The 17,401-nt window shown below is 45.1% G+C and overlaps 1 protein-coding gene across 1 annotated transcript in view; it reads right to left on the bottom strand.

Annotated features, from left to right (window-relative positions):
• The window catches only part of LOC309550227 (uncharacterized protein), a 1,381,219-nt gene that overhangs the window by 365,203 nt on the left and 998,615 nt on the right, over window positions 1–17,401 (bottom strand). Inside the window, 1 exon segment of the mRNA XM_082250638.1 lies at window positions 9,658–10,336. Within this exon segment, the coding sequence (XP_082106764.1) occupies window positions 9,658–10,336 (679 nt within the window).

Genomic DNA, 17,401 nt, shown 5'->3' with positions numbered 1-17,401 from the left:
TTACGCGTCAGGCGGAATTGCACATCTACGAATGACTATCTGGATCAGGTGGGAACCTTAAAAGAGAGGTTCGTGGCCAAGGGATACGAGGAATCTGTGTTGGACAGGGAGATTACCAACATTCTGGAAGCACCTAGGCCTTTGAGTCAGGGAGTCAGAGTTGGGGCACCAGATAATGACCCCAAACAATGGAGTTTCCTCTCTGACTTTTCTAATGACTATAGGAAGGTAGAAGCCATATTTAAACAACATTGGCCGATACTGCAATTGGACAGGACCCTGGGCCCGGCCCTACCCAAGAACCCCTCTTTCATCTATCGGAGAGCCCCCAATTTTGGGGACCGTGTGGTGAGAAAGGTGATTGATCCACCTAACATCGCCTTTTTTCCAGATCTAAAAGGCTCATTTACATGTGGGAGGTGCAGAGCATGTTCTCTTACACCTAATAATCTGAGAAGACGTACATCTTTTTCTGTCCCAGCCATTGATAAAACATTTAAAATAAAATCCTTTATTACATGCGACACCACTCATGTCGTTTATGGGCTCATGTGCCCATGTAAGTTGGTGTACATAGGGAGAACCAAAAGAACTTTGAAAATTCGTGTTGGTGAACACATCACCAACATTATCAATGGCAAACGGGAACACAATGTACCAGCCCACTTTCGGCAACATCACCACCAGGACCCCAGTGAACTGTTATTCTGGGGTATTGAACGAGTCACACCCCCGTGGCGAGGGGCTAATTGGGTCAGAGAACTCTCTAAGTGCGAAACTAAGTGGATTTACCTGACCCAATCCCTCGCGCCGGTGGGTTTGAACATCGAACTTGACCTCAATTGTTTCATCAGTGACTCTTAGTCTATTACTATTATTTTTGACTGTAACTTTTGAATAGATATATACCATCATCTTTACTCTATATCCAAGATTTTTCAGTTTTTTAAAACCTATACCATATTGAATGGATTTCAATTATTTGATAGTGATATTTGATTCTATACACTGTTCTGGATTTGATATCTGACCTTTTAATTTTGTTTAATGTGCTATCTTTAGCAATATTTTCTTTGCTATAGTATATATTTTATATATTTTACATATGAGATTTTACATTTTATTTGTCCGCATTTATTTGCTAAACTTGGAATTATGCATTTGTGTGACTTCAGTGTTTATTGCAACCTGTAACATTGGATGCTATTGAGAGTGCGCCGAGATACTATTGATTGGTTATTCACTTGTTTGAGTGACTTTCAATGGCTCTCGAGGTGATTGAAGCAGTAGGTCACTTGATTAGACTGCACGCCTATTTGGGTTGGCCCGGGGCGGGGTTTACCAATAGGATCGGGCTCCTCTGGATTGATGTCTGCAGAGGTGGTGTTACAACATCGCCCGATAGGAAGTTCCCAGCCTACTTTCAATTTCCGGTATTATGAGGCGAGTTGTCCTTCCGGGTGACCTGTCTGCTTCACTATTGGATGCGACGCCGCGAGGCGAAGCATAAATAGATTGGGAGCGCTTGTCTGGCCGCGCCCCCAGTTGAAGTCAGGAAGTGACGAAACGCGTCGGGGCGTGGCCAGACGACGCACCCAATCGCGGACTACGACAGCGGAGGACTTCCGGGACTACCCGATCTGGCGTGGAGCCACATCGCAGTAGCAGTGGAGGATCCGAACCTGCCAGTACACGAGATAAGCTTTTACTACTTCTTTTACAAGTGAGTGCGATGTATGCTGTGTTGGTATTTTTTGAATAAATTCTTATCAGACATATTGCACTAGTGGGGAATGTTTTTTGTTTTCCACGCACATGGGAGCATGAGAGGAAGAGAACCACTGAACCAATCTTGGATTTAACCCTTGCTGATCTCTACTCGTGGGCATTGATTATATGCGAGGTGTGCTCACTTATGAGAGTAAGTGAGCAACGTGATCTGGTGAGTGGCCATTTCTTATTGCCCCCCTGCACTTGGTGGTGGAATACTGGTGACCCTGTTGAACTACACGAATGATTTGCGGCTTGTGAATTGTTGGAGTTTCGGATTCTCAGGGGATGGATGTTTTGATACACCAACAGTGAATGACTTTATAGGACTATTCTCCATATGCTGGGAGGAGTTCAACACTTACCAGAGTGACATCTTGGGGGACTCTTTATGGTTTATTTTAGAGTCTTATTTTAGAGTCTTTTTAACACTGTTTCAAGCGCTACTATTATTCTTTATTTATTTATCACCAAATATACTGCTTATTTGTTTAAGTAGCTGCTACATTGGTTTTAACTTTTACCAGTCGGTGTGCTGGTGCTTCCTCGAGCGCGGAGACTAATTCACAGTATAGGCGTAAGACTGAGGAATTTGTTTACATATATGTCTTTATACTGCACTTAGAAGGCCTCTCCCTCTTACTTATTTACTTTCTGTGTAGCCCCCTCTAGTGTGCTATCAGTTTAGGTACAGGCAAATTTATTGACTCATGGTAAATGTGAACCCAGAATCTGGGTCAGTGTTTACTGCAGGTCAGGCTGGATGACTCACAGAGAAGACTCCCAATGCTCAGGGGTCTTCACCAGAGGGAAAGCCAACCAATGTCACATCACATACATGGTCCAATGCCCGGTAGATGCAGCCCTCCTTGGATGGTGAAACTACAAAAACAAAGAAGCGTAAGGCGCAGACCCCTAGTGCATTACCTGAGTAACAGCGGAATTTATTAATAGGAAAAGCAACCAATAAAATGCATACTCACAAAGGTGCAGAAATATACAGCATGTACATGGAAGGTTACATGAGGTAGAAAATCCAAGTGTTTCTGCATCCTCACATAAGCACACTAACGTGTTTCGGGGGGCACACCCCCTTCTTCAGAGCTGTGCTAACCAGCACAACCAAATACCTTGTGTTTAAATACAGCAGAGCACACCGAAATGTGTGTAGACCTTACCGTCACCAGGACCAGAATGTGGCATAGCAATTTATTTACCTTTTTAATGCAGTTTTTACAATTATTTTTTCAAGTTCTTTTCCACATGTATTCTATATTGTGGTCATGGTGTCTATATGGGGTTGGTCACACTCATTCTAAAGCCTCGTACACACGCAACGATTATCGGCCGACCGATCGGCTGTCTTTTGTCCAGTGTTGTTGTGTTGGTTGAAATGTGCTCTAGACTGCACACAATTTTTTTCGGCCAACAAAAACCAACTTCAGAAGTGATGTCATGTGCTGGTTAACTTTCCGTGTGTTTTTTCTTCTCTGAGCATGCCCAGAGAAGAAACTGTCTCATGAGTATCAGTACCAAATATATTTTTAGAAATGTTTTTATATGGATTGTGTCATAAATTTGAGAATAAGCCCCCATAATGCCTGGTGTTTACTGCATACAGACGTTGCGGCTGGACACACATGGGGATCATTCATGTACAGATGTGTGTACATCCATTGTAATTACACACACAATTTTTATTGTATTTTTATTCGTTTTATTCTCCTTCCATTTATATTTAAACTGTCATCTCAATTAACTTACTTTTATTTTAATTTTTATATTTTTACTTTTTAAATGTATTTTCTATTTTTATTATTTTCACAAATCCTTTTTTTCCCGTCTGTGACACACCACTGTTGGGACTCTCGTGTGTTTACTGCGTTAGACCGGAAGTGACGTGTTCTGCTTCTTCCGGTTTCCGGCCAGTACACTGGGGCTTCCAAGTGCCGGTGCTTTTATCATCAATAATGTTGTCTTCTGCATCCTGGGTCACATTGCGGCTGTTCCCCCTGGTATTTGGCCCTTGTGCTCCCGGTTACTGCTTTTCCATTGCCCCTGGGGAACACAGGAGAGAACACAGCAGCACACCCACACCCCACACTTCCGGTTTTCAGGATCCCGGCAGCTTGCGGTCCATGGCCAGCTGACAGCTTGTCCGTTCTCACACTGGCAATGGGGAGACAGAGCACAGAGGGGTCCCAGTGCTGATGATTCCTGCAGGGCCCAACCATCTGGAGCTGGTAACATCTCTCTGCTGATTGCCACAGCTTCCGTCTACATATACATTTAATATATCAGGTTTTTTTTTCTTTCGGCTCCTCTCCTCCTGCTGGTTGGGGACAGATTTTGGTGTGCTTTGCTGCATTTAAACATGAGGTATTTGGTTGTGCTGGTTAGCACAGCTCTGAAGAAGGGGGTGTGCCCTGAAACGTGTTAGCGTGCTTATGTGAGGTCGCAGAAACACTTGCAATTTCTGCCTCATGTATCCTTCCATGTACACGCTGTATACTTCTGCACCTTTGTGAGTATGCATTTTATTGGTTGCTTTTCATATTAATATATTACGTGTTTACTTGAATAATGCACTAGGGTTTGCGCATTCTCCTTCTTTGAATTTGTGGATGACTCACATGGTTCTGGAAGTCTAGAGAAACTTCTAGAAGTCAGTGGGTGGAGGCCAGGAGGAATGATCTGCATGCTTAGGGGAACCTGTGGTTAGTCCAGTCCTTAAATATGGGAGAGCCATGCTAGCAGAAAAGTTGACTGCAGGGGTGGACTGACAACTCATGGGGCACCCGAGCAATATGAGATCATCTGGCCCCCTGTGTTCCCGCCCACACACAGACCACACCCACACAAAGCCTCACCTACATATTTCACTGCTTACAAATGGTTTAAAGCAGCAATATAAGAAAAGCGGTGTGCCACCTTCTAGCAGCAGCTAAACTGTAATTCACATGCATGGTTTGTCCTCAAAAGTCTGCATATACTAGCAATGTCAGCAAGCATAGGTGTAACCACAGGGGTTGCAATAGTGACCCAGCCTAATGCTCCCCTGTCAAATATTGTTTGACTAGATAGGAGGAACAGCAGGGGCCTGCATATAGAGGAACCAATGCTTTCTATTTTTCTCCTGTAGCCACTGAAAGCCAGTTACTCTCTTCTACCAGCATGCAGCGGCTGCAGGAGGAAAATGGAGGGCATCGGTTCCTTTATATGCCACCCCCACTGCCCCTCCTATGTGTCCTCAATCTCCTTTCTCTGGCTCACAACAGTTGTGATTAGCTGTTGGCATGGTGGGTGCCACTGGGTAGAAGGCAGAAAGACCAGACTAGCTAGAATGAACCCGGAAGTGATGTGTATTAGGTGACTTCTGGGTTCAGTGCTATCATTTATGACTGCTGTGGCTGGAGAAGCTGTGAATGGAGAATGATCTGCTCTCCATTATCTTCAGAAGAGGGCAGATAGACTCCTGATGTCTCATTAAAGAGATCCTGTCACATTAAAATACTATCAAACAGGGGGGGAGGGGGAGGGCTATTGGTCTATTATGAAATTATAAAAAGTTAAGTAAAAAAAGAAAAGTTACACCCAAAAACTAAAACCCCGCCCCAAAATCTTTTTGTTCCCGTGTACACACAAACATAAAACAAAAACATTGATTGCACATATTACATAATGCCATGCATGCCAGAGTGAGAGCGATCATTCTACATCCATTATTCAGAGTTCCCTCTACACACAGGACCTGGAAAGGCTTTTAAAGCGCCATCTGGATACCATTTCTGGATACCAGAGTTTGTCATCATTTCATCAGCACACACAATTATAAGGCTGGACATGTCGGGTATCAATTTATCGGCACAACCTTATCTTTTATATTTTACCCCCCCAAAAAAAGGAGTAATAAATTGCAATCACTGTATGTCCTCTAATATTACATTTATTGTATTTTTTTACTGAAAGTTACCATTGATGAACTATTGGGTTATTACCATGTGACATATAAAATGTAACTTCCACCCTTTTATTCTCCAGGACCTCTGCTTTCACAATATATATGTTTAGGTGTTTTACAGAGTACCCAACATTTTATATTCCGGATATGTCCCTGCTGTGCCACATTCTCTAGCTGTGCTGAGAACTCAGCCTGCTCTCCTCCAATGATCAGTCTTATCCTGAATCACCTCCCCCTGCACAGCCGTTCACTGGGAAGGTCAGTGTGCTGCTGTTTCTCCTCCCCCAGCTCTTAGGCAGCTGAGAACAGAGGAATGGGATCACTTATAAAAAAGGGGAAAAAGGTATACAGATGTGTGTATCTATATATATATACATTACATTCTTCTTTTCTTAGCTGCCTAAGAGCTGGGGCAGGAGAAACAGCAGTGAATGTATATATGAGATGCACCTGTGTGTATATATATATATATATACACACATATACTGTATACACAAATATTTTGCCTTTTATTCCTATTGTAAACTGAATGGGTTGTTCTACAAGATGATCTTTACATACACAGCCCTTTTGTGGCACTTTTCAGACGTTAGCAGTGCACTTTTTTTAAGGACACGTGAGAAAGAAAGAAAGAGAGAAAGAAAGAGAGAGAAAGACCAGGGATCTACCGCCAGCCGTTCCTGGAGTCAGCACCTTGTGTGTGGAACCTGCAGATAGGAGTGCCAAGGAGGCCATATTATGTAGAAGAGGGGTTGTTTGTCTCGGAAGACACAAACCATTCTTTAATTTAATATTATCCATGTGAGCTTACACTTCGTTAAGGCGATGTCTATCTCTGGGCTTTTCAAGGCAATTTTGGCCGCCAAGAACATGAAGTATATTAAGGAAGAGAGGAAAGATCGCTGGTGCGGCACATCCATGGAGTCCTATGGTGGTATGAGAGAGACAACCTCAGCCTGGGATCCCTCCAGGCCTTGCCCCCAACATGTTTTACTCCGCCCCCCCGGAGCTTAGTCATGGGGAAAAACATGAAGTATATTAGGGTCTGTGTGTGTCTCAGGACATTTTCGACTCCGGTGGAACGCACGCCGGTACCAAGGGAGCCCGCTGCACACCGTAATCCTAGAGATCTACCGATTCATGACATTCACCGCCTGTATTTATCGTAATAAATGTGAGTTTTTTTCTTGGATTCTTTTAATAAACTTGGTGTAGCAATATTACGCTATTTGGGTTTTTCCTTTCCTTATGGTCATAACCTGCCGGGAGCCAATAGGAGACACTTAGTGGTCGCAGCCAGGATTTAAAGATCACTACCCGGATTGTATGCCGGACTCTGCTTGAGTGACCCTTATACTATAAGGTCTGGGGGTCCACTCAGTCCGGTAAGTGGAATAACCTAGGGGAGAGGATAAAGTCACCTTGTCACCACACCATTGCAGCATGCCATTGCACTTGATTTGCAGCACCTGAGCACTTTATCCCATCTTCAGCAACCTTCACTGGCTACCTGCTGAAGCACTTAATAATTTGGACTGATATATTTTTTGGACTGTCATTATTAATTCATTATTTATTATCAATATTATTTATGAACTCTATGTATTTATTCACTTCACGGGGTGTCTTAATTTTATTATAGAGTTTGACATTTGTCATTATTTTATTTACATTTACAAAATCCTTTTGATTTCACGCACAGCAGCACTTTTGGAGGCACCTTACTTATCACCATAGCGCAGCATTAACTCTTTGTTTCACATTTGATCACCTGTGTGATTTTTATTTTTTGCGCTATAAACAAAAAAAGAGCGTCAATTTTGCAAAAATAACAATATTTTTCACATTTTTTATATGAAATTCCCCCCCAAAAAAATTAAAAAATCAAAATTTTTTAACATTTTAGGCCAATTTGTTTTCTGCTACATATGTTTGGTAAAGAAAAATCACAATAAGCGTATTTTGATTGGTTTGCGCAAAAGTTATTGCGTTCACTAACTAAGGGAAAGATTTATGTCATTTTTATTGTTTTTTTTTTTTACTGGTAGTGGCAGCGATCTGCGATTTTTTTTGCGGGACTGCGACATTGCGGCAGACAGATCTGATCCCTGACTAACATTTTTTACACTTTTGGGGGTACCAGTGACATTATTACAGTAATCAGTGCTATACATATGCACTGTTACTGTAAAAATGACACTGGCAGGGAAGGGGTTAACTTGATTAGTGATCAAGGGGTTAAGTGTGTCCCTAGGGGTGTGATTCTAACTGTAAAGGGGCGTGGCTTGTGATGTAACCACAGAGACATACGATCCTACATAGCAGGATCGTATGATCTCTGCAGTTACATCAGGGAGAATGACAGGCGGCTTTGTTTACATCAGCCGCCTGCCTTTCTCCCTCTCCAGCGGGAGATCGCGAGTGACCAGCGGACATCGGAGCCACCGGTCACTCACGCAGGAATGTCCCTGAACAAGCGGGGGTGGAAGCGCGCTCGCCCCCGGCGGCGCGCGCTTGCCCCCTGCAGGCTCCTGGGCGAGCGATGTAGTACTACGTCGCTTTGCCCAGGAGAGGCTGACTGCCGCAGTAAATATACTGTGGGCGGTCGGCAAGCGGTTAAATAAGCCAGTATTCTGTTGGCTTTGCTTGCATGCCATTGCCAAGCCTGTTGTCCACTAGGACCCCCAGGTCCTTTTCCATCATAGATTCACCCAGAGGTTTCCCTCCTAGCGAGTAACTTGCGTTCGTATTTCTGACGCCCAAGTGCATTACCTTACATTTTCCAACATTAAAACTCATCTGCCATGTAGTTGCCCACCCCATTATTTTGTTCAGGTCTGCTTGTAAGGTTACCACGTCCTGTATAGAAGATATTGGCCTGCTTAGTTTAGTATCATCTGCAAATACCGAGATTGTGCTGGTTATCCCATCCTCTAGGTCATTTATGAATAAATTAAACAGGATTGGTCCCAGGACAAATCCCTGGGGGGCCCCACTTTCCACACCTGCCCAATCCGAGTACTCCCTATTTATCACCACCCTCTGGACTCTCCCCTGGAGCCAGTTCTCTATCCAAGTACTTACCCTATGGTCCATACCTACATACCTTAGTTTGTACAGTAAGCGTTTGTGGGGGACTGTGTCAAATGCCTTTGCAAAGTTTAGACACACCACATCTACAGGCCTTCCTTTATCCAGATACACCACATCCACCGGCCTTCCTTTATCCAGATACACCACATCCACAGGCCTTCCTTTATCCAGATACACCACATCCACAGGCCTTCCTTTATCCAGATACACCACATCCACAGACCTTCCTTTATCCAGATACACCACATCCACAGACCTTCCTTTATCTAGATGGCAACTCACTTCATAGTAGAAGGTTAATAGATTGGTCTGGCAAGAATGATTTTCCATGAAACCATGCTGATTACTACTGATAATACCGGTTTCATTACTAAAGTCTTGTATATAGTCCCTTAACATCCCCTCCAAAATCTTGCATACTACTGATGTTAGGCTAATCGGCCTATAGTAGCTCAGGATAGATCTCAGCCCTTTTTTAAATAATGGTACCACGTTGGAGTTTTTCCAATCAGCCGGTAGCATACCCGTCTGTAGGCTATCCATAAAGATCAAGAACAATGGTCTGGCTGATGAATAACAAAATCTATTTTTGTTGGAAAACATTTGCCACACTCAGAACTGGAATATGTATTTTTATCCATGTAAGATTTCTGATGTCTGGCAAGACTGGACATCTGTGAAAAATATTTCCCACACTCAGAACAGGGAAGTGACTCCTGCCCTGTGAGATCTCTGATGTTTGTAAAGAATGGACTTGTCTGAAAAACATTTCTCACACTCAGGACAGGAATACGGCTTCTCCCCCGTGTGAGATCTCTGATGTTTGCAAAGATGAGATTTCTGTGAAAAACATTTCCCACACTCAGGACAGGAATACGGCTTCTCCCCCGTGTGAGTTCTCTGATGATTGCAAAGATGAGACTTCTGTGAAAAACATTTCCCACACTCAGGACAGGAATATGGCTTTTCCCCCGTGTGAGATCTCTGATGTTTGGAAAGATCAGACTTCTGTGAAAAACATTTCCAACACTCAGAACAGGGAAATGGCTCCTGCCCCGTGTGGGATTTCTGATGTTTGTAAAGAATGGACTTGTCTGAAAAACATTTCCTGCACTCAGGACAGGAATACGGCTTCTCCCCCGTGTGAAATCTCTGATGTTTGCAAAGATGAGACTGCTGTGAAAAACATTTCCCACACTCAGGACAGGAATATGGCTTCTCCCCCGTGTGAGATCTCTGATGTTTGGAAAGTTCAGATGTCTGTGAAAAACATTTCCTACACTCAGGACAGGAATATGGCTTCTCCCCCGTGTGAGATCTCTGATGTCTGGAAAGATCAGACTTCTGTGAAAAACATTTGCCACACTCTGAACAGGAAAATGGCTTCTCCCCCGTGTGAAACCTCTGATGTCGAACAAGGTTTGATTTTCGTGCAAAACATTTCCCACACTCTGAACAGGAAAATGGCTTCAGCCCTGTGTGCAGTTGCTGATGTGTGTGAAGATGGGACTTCTGTGAAAAGCATTTCCCACACTTAGGACAGTTATATGGCTTCTCCCCTGTACAAGATCTTTTGTGCACATCAAGATTGCATTTCAAATGGAAACACTTCCCACACTCAGTACAGGAAAACCTCCTATCTGTTGGAAGGATGTCACCGTTCCTCAGAGTCTGAGGTTCCTCAGAATAAGAGGAATACGATGGTCCGGCACTGTCCCTCACAGTCTGAGGCTCCTCAGGATAAGAGGAATACAATGATCTGGCACTGTCCCTCACAGTCTGAGGCTCCTCAGGATAAGAGGAATACGATGGTCTGGCACTGTCCCTCACAGTCTGAGGTTCCTCAGGATAAGAGGAATACGATGGTCCATCTACACTGTGTGGTGCCAGATGGACATTTGAGGTAGCCGGGTTTTCTCCTGGACTATACTGTGTGATGTCCTCATCTTCTACTTTACAGTCTGGAGACAAAGTGAGACAATCCTCTGAGGTCTTCCTCATCTCCCGTCCATGTACTAAAATAGAAATACAAAGATTATTACTAGAAATCAGCAGATTGGTTCCCCTACACCTGGACTCCGCCCACATCAGGCATGTTTGTCTCTGAGGATGTTAAAAATCCCCCCTCAAGGTAACTAGTAAATGGGACCTCTGATCTCCTACCAGTTTGTTTCTTTATTTATGGTCCTTAGTCAGAGAGAGAGAGGAAACAACGAGAACTGTCTTTCATAGGAGTGACAGTGATGAGGGGATTATAGGACGAGTGTCCCCAGCCCCTCTATCACTCATTGCCATCTTCCCAACACAAGAAGTCCTGCACTCCCTAACTTAGTCCATGATTTAGTCATGAATAACAGCGGGGCTGAGCCCCACCGGAGGTCAGACAGTGAGGATGGGGGAAGACCAACCAAGATAAAGACTGGACTGATCCTAAAAATCATCATCATTAAGTTACTGACTCCTCCCTCATTATCACTTTCTGTTTAAGGTTCCAAAGTTTGAGGATGTTATCACATTATTATCAACATGTAAAAGTCTGTCCTCCAATCAACTCATCAGATATAAAATGTCCAGCTGGTAGGAAATGGGTGCAAAAGAAGTAAAGCCTATGTAATATACAACTTGTTATATAGGATACAAAAGTTAGGTCTATACAGTATCAAAATTAAGTACAACATAGAGTATATAGTGCCCGGTCAGGAGTATGTAATGAACAACATAGAGTATGTAGTGCAGAGGTCAGGAGTATGTAATGTACAATATAGAGTATATAGTGTCGGGGTCAGGAGTATGTAATGTACAACATAGAGTATATAGTGCCGGGGTCAGGAGTATGTAATGTACAACATAGAGTATATAGTGCCGGGGTCAGGAGTATGTAATGAACAACATAGTGTATATAGTGCCGGGTCAGGAGTATGTAATGTACACTATAAATTATATAGTGTAAAGTTCAGGACTAGGGATAGGCTGGATGGAGTTGAACATAAGTTCGACTTGAACACCAGGTGTTTGTGTGTTCGCCGAACCCACTAACACCTGGGGCGCTCAGTGGCAAGTTCGCCCGCCGATGAGTGCATGGTTGCAGTGCATTAAGTGCTTGTGATTGGCCAAAGCATGTACCTGACCTGTATGCTTTGGCCAATCACAGCACAATGTCCTGTCAGAGTCATGATTGGCCAAAGGCAGGGTGCCTTTAGCCAATCATGGCTCGGGTGCTAAGTCTACGCCCCACACTATAGAAGGCTGCTGCTTACACGGCAGCCTTGTATAGTGTGAGATAATAGAGGTTAGGCAGGTAGTTAGTGGATAGTGTGTTGAGTTAGTTTAGTGCAGTCAGTGTAGTGTTCAGGTTATAAACCACTTTTAAAATGTATGGATATGTTGTATTCCTGGGTCCCCTCTCAGTGCTCCCCAAGTTTTGTGTTCCTGTCACTGGTCACCATTCGTAAGCAGTGCCATGTCAAGCTGACCAATATTTCCCATAGACGCCAATGTTAAAGACGGGGAGCAGTGCCATGCCAAGCTGACCAATATTTCCCATAGATGCCAATGTTAAAGACGGGGAGCAGTGCCATGCCAAGCTGACCAATATTTCCCATAGATGCCAATGAGCACTGAAAGCTGAAAATTGGTCTAGGTAGGAAGGGGGTGAAAGTGTCCTCTATTTAAGTGGGAACCCTAGGACAGAATTAAAAAGAAAATGGCATGGGGTCCCTCCCAAAATCTACACCAGGCCCTTGGGGTCTGGTACAGATTTTAAGGGGAACTCCACGCCAAAATGAAAAAAAAAAAAACACTTATCCGAGTGGACAGTCCACAACCAGAACCATAATCCATACCAGACACTTATCCAAGTGGACAGCCTGGCAGGACAGGATGGGGGGGACGAGTGAGCGTCCCCCCTCCTGAACCTTACCAGGCCACTTGCCCTCAACATGGGGAGGGTGCTTTGGGGTGCCCCCCAAAGCACCTTGTCCCCATGTTGATGGGGACAAGGGCCTCTTTTCGACAACCCTGAGCTGTGGTTGTGAGGGTCTGTGGGTGGAGGGGCTTATCGGAATCTGGAAGCCCCCTTTAACAAGGGGGCTCCCAGATCCCGCCCCCCTCCCAATTTGAATGGGTATCGGGTACATCGTACCCCTACCGATTCACCAAAAATATTGTACAAAATAATAAACACAAAAGACAGTTTTTGAAAAGTCCTTTATTCAAAAATAAAAATAAAAAAATAGTGTTCCCCCCCCCCCCCAATGTAAATCCATCGTCAATTACGACGGCCGCCGCACCCGAAAAATAGAAAAACATTCAAAGACGCTTCCACTTCTTCCGAGGTGTCCCGCTGCATGATGCTCTTGAGCTTTGACAGCTCTTTTATAGGCAAGGGGTGGGGCCACCCAGTTACATCACCCGGTGGCACTGCCCCTTCTGACATTTGACGTAAAGGACTTAAAAAAACTGGATTTTTGTAAGAACTTACCGTAAAATTCTGAAGTTAATTGACAGACGCTTCTTATACGATTGGGTTATGCTGCTTCCTACAGGAGTAATACTAGGCAGGAAAAAACAGTTCACCATGCCTACGGGGGCTGTCCCTATAGGCATAACCCCACACACCCTGCTCCAGCATACCAGTTTCGTTGCAAGCAGTGAGAAGACGACACAAACCATCCCCATATCAGAGGGACGGTGCTGCATCTGTCAAGGGACTTCAGAGAAAAGGATTTTATGGTAGGTTCTTACATAAATCCAGTTTTCTCTATCGTCCATTGACAGATGCAGCTCTTATGCGTCTTATACCATTGGGACGTCTCAAAGCAGTGTAGGCATGAGGGGTGGGAAGAACTCAAACCAAATAGTTAACATAAACTCCAAAGGCGAAACTTAGCCAACTGGGTAACATGAAGCTCAACCAGGAACAACATGAGCTCACCCATGAAAGAAACAAACAAGTCTCTTTTAAACAGCAGCCTGCAAAATCTTGCGGCCAAAGGATGCATCCAAAGATGCCAAAAAATCTACCTTGTAGAATTTTGTAAATGTGTGCACAGACGACCAAGTTGCCGCCTTACAAACTTGCACTACTGAGGCCTGATGGTGAAAAGCCCAAAAGGCACTCGGTGCTCTAGTAGAACGCACCTTCACAGGGAAAGGAGGAACCTTCAAAGAATAAGCCTGGACAACCGTCTGCCTGATCCATCTGCATATAGTCACAGCAGACGCAGCCAAACCTTTACAAGATCCCTCAGTAAGGACAAAGAGCATCTGATATCCTAAAAGACTCAGTGACCGTCAGGTAAACCCTGATCGCCCGAACCACATCCAGAGAGTGCAAAGCAATTTCCTTGGGATGCTTAGGGTTAGGACAGAGTGAAGGCAACACAATGTCTTCATTTAGATGGAAATCAGACACCACCTTAGGGAGAAAAGACGGATTAGGTCAGTGTACCACTTAATCTCTGTGGACCACCAAATAAGGCGAACGACAGGACAGCACCGCCAATTCAGACACTCTGGGGGCAGAAGTAATTGCCACCAGAAAAGCAACCTTCTGGGATAAAGAAAGCAGAGAAATCTCCCTAACGTTCTCAAAAGGAGGCTTTTTAAGAACAGACAAAACCAGATTGAGGTCCCACGGAGGCAACGGGGATCTCCTTGGAGGAGTCAGATGACGCACTCCCTGAATGAAAGTGTGAATCAAGGCATTAGCAGCCAACAGACGTTGGAAGTAAATAGCCAAGGCTGACTCTTGGCCCTTAATAGTGCCCAAGGCCAACCGCTGCCTTTAAGATTCCCCCTTAAATATATGCTGACAGCAGAGTGTGCAGGGATATGCCCACAGAGACCCCAGCACTTTACCACCTCACTGAAAAACCTCCAGAGCTGAACTGTGCAGTAGGAAAGTTAAGGTGAAAGTCACAGCCTGAATAGAATGTGAAAGGTCACGCTGCCTATATAGCTCCATAGAGCTACACAAAAATAGCTGCCAATGCAAGTCTATGGGAAGCACAGGGAAAATGGCTGCACCATGCAAGTCAATGGGGAGAAATTCTCCTATGCCCACACAAAAAGATGGCAGCTCCCACGGCGTGCCATGCGGTCAGGGGACCCCAAATTGGAGGCCACAGAGGATCTACAACAAGACCCAGCAGGAAAAGGTATCATTTTTACCCCTCCCCCCCCCAGGATGCCAGGCGCCGTAGCAATAGCGCCCCCCAGGTGAAAACCACAATAAGGGCAGGGGGCAGGGGAGGAGGTCAGGACACAAGGCCAGGTATCCTGACAGGCCAGGGGGATCTTTTAGGAAGTACTAGGTCCTATCATCCCCAGGAGTGGGTCCACGTCCCCCCCAAGACCACTAAGCCATATGGGGGGCTTTATTTACTCACCATACCATGGAATGGGTGGGCTCTGCTCCGGACTGACCACCTCTCACCCGGAGTGGGGGTGCTGCCAGCCGAGAGGTACTCTGCGACTCAGGGCGTTCCAGGTAGTCGTGTCCCAGCGAGACATCCACTCGCAGGTTCGTCCCAATCTAAAAACAGGGCTCTGTCGTGGCAAAGCCTAGTGCGGGACTATAACCTGCACACGTAGGCCAGACCTTAAGGATCCAGATTATCCAGTGCGAAACCTCAGCCGGCTATCGCTTGTAGTTCACCAGGAGGATCCCCCTGAACACTAACTAGCAGAAGGGAGTAAAGAAAATAAAACAAAATATTCTTTAAAAGAATAAAAAACTGAGACCGAAGTCACAGCAGGAAACGTAGGTCCTACCCCCTCATTAGGCAGAAACAAAACTGGTGTGCTGAAGCAGGGTGTGTGGGGTTATGCCTATAGGGACAGCCCCCATAGGCGTGGTAAACTGTTTTTTTCCTGCCTAGTACTACTCCTGTAGGGGGCAGCATAACCCAATGGTATAAGAAGCATAAGAGCTGCGTCTGTCAATGGACGATACAGAAACTTTTTGTGTGTAGAACCCTCCTAGGTAGGTGCTAGTGAGAGAGTATAGTTTTTGGCTCTGTCTGCCTATCAGAGGAGCTGCAGGCAAATCTATATTGCTTTCTGCCTACCAGAGAGCAGGATCTGTTAGTGAGGTCTGCTCAGTATGCGATTCATTCTGTCTAGAGAGTGTTTCACGCTGGTCCAATAGGGAGGCATGTTGGGCAGTGGGAGGAAATCTGACCAATGGATGCATAGGCTTTGATACAGTCCTGGTGATTGGCAGAGACAGGCTGTCTCGGTGCATTCTGGGATACTGTAAAAAAGCCAGGAGCACATGTGCTACGGGGTCTTTGGCTGGAGAGCAGAGTCCCGGAGGGAGGGAGGTGGCTGCCTTCTTCTCTGTAGCAGTGGCAGGTGGTCTTAGGAGGTAGTCCTGAGGGCCAGAGGAAAAGAGTTGAACCCAGAGGTCCAGGAGAGCTGACTGAGGGGGAGACACTGGAGACCCTAGAAAAACAGTATCGTGAGTACAGGGGCTTATGTCAAGGTGACTGACCTGAGGAGGGCCACCCCAAGAGTAGGATAGTCAGTGGACGGGTCTCAGCAGTCAAGAAATAGGATGGAAAGGAGATTGTCCTGAAGATAAACTTAGTTCATCAAGTCATCTGGAAAAGAGCCTTAAAGCTAAATTCACCTCAGTGGCAAGATGGATCAACATCCTGGCTGTACCAAGAGATAGAAGTCCTCAAATCTTGTGCATAGTTAATTCGGAGTATCCCACTATTCCCTTCTCCATCCCCAAATTATAAATGAAACACCAAAAACAACTACATACCCCTGGACTGATTTTTGAATGAGCCAAGAAGGAAAGTGAGAGACTGAGTATTAAGGTTGCTAATGGTAACCCAGTGGGATCCAAAAGTGTGAAATCAGGCAGTTCTCAAGGGGGCAGTGCTAAATGTGTTTATTTTTTTTGTACACTTTTTTGGTGAATGGGTAAGGGTACAATTGTTAAAAGGGAGCTTCCAGATTCCGATAAACCCCCCACCCGCAGACCCCGACAACCACAGCCCAGGGTTGTCGGGAAGAGGCCCTTGTCCTCATCAACATGGGGACAAGGTGCTTTGGGGGGCAAGCAGCACTGGTATGGATCAGGAGGGGGTTTGCTCGCTCGTCCCACACCTTTTCTGGCCTTCCACGCCACATGCTCAAGTAAGGGTCTGGTATGGATTTTGGGGGGGGCCCCGCGCCGTTTTTTTTTGTTTTTTTTTTATTTTGGCGTGGGGTTCCCCTTAAAATCCATACCAGACCCGAAGGGCCTGGTATAGACTGGGTGGGGGGAGCCATATGTTGTTTTTTTACCTGCATTGCCGGGAGCCGACAATACATTACAGCCCTGAGCAAGTTTAAATTACATTTTTTCCTTTAGAGATGTCAGTATTGCTGCAGCAGGCTCCATACATCGTACAGATGTGCCACTTTACAGGCACATTAAGGGGACCCCCCAGGCACGATATTTAAAGGAATTTTTCATTTTTATTGTTTCACTTTAAGCATCACTGCTCCTGTAAAAAAATATTTTTGCATTGATACATGTCCCCCAGGGCAGTACCCGGACCCCCATACATTTTTTTATGG

The sequence above is a fragment of the Pelophylax lessonae genome (genome assembly GCF_965119305.1).
Source record: "Pelophylax lessonae genome assembly, chromosome: 3".
Taxonomy (NCBI): domain Eukaryota; kingdom Metazoa; phylum Chordata; class Amphibia; order Anura; family Ranidae; genus Pelophylax; species Pelophylax lessonae.
The sequence above is the reverse complement of the archived record's forward strand: the minus strand, read 5'-3'. Positions and strand labels throughout refer to the sequence as shown.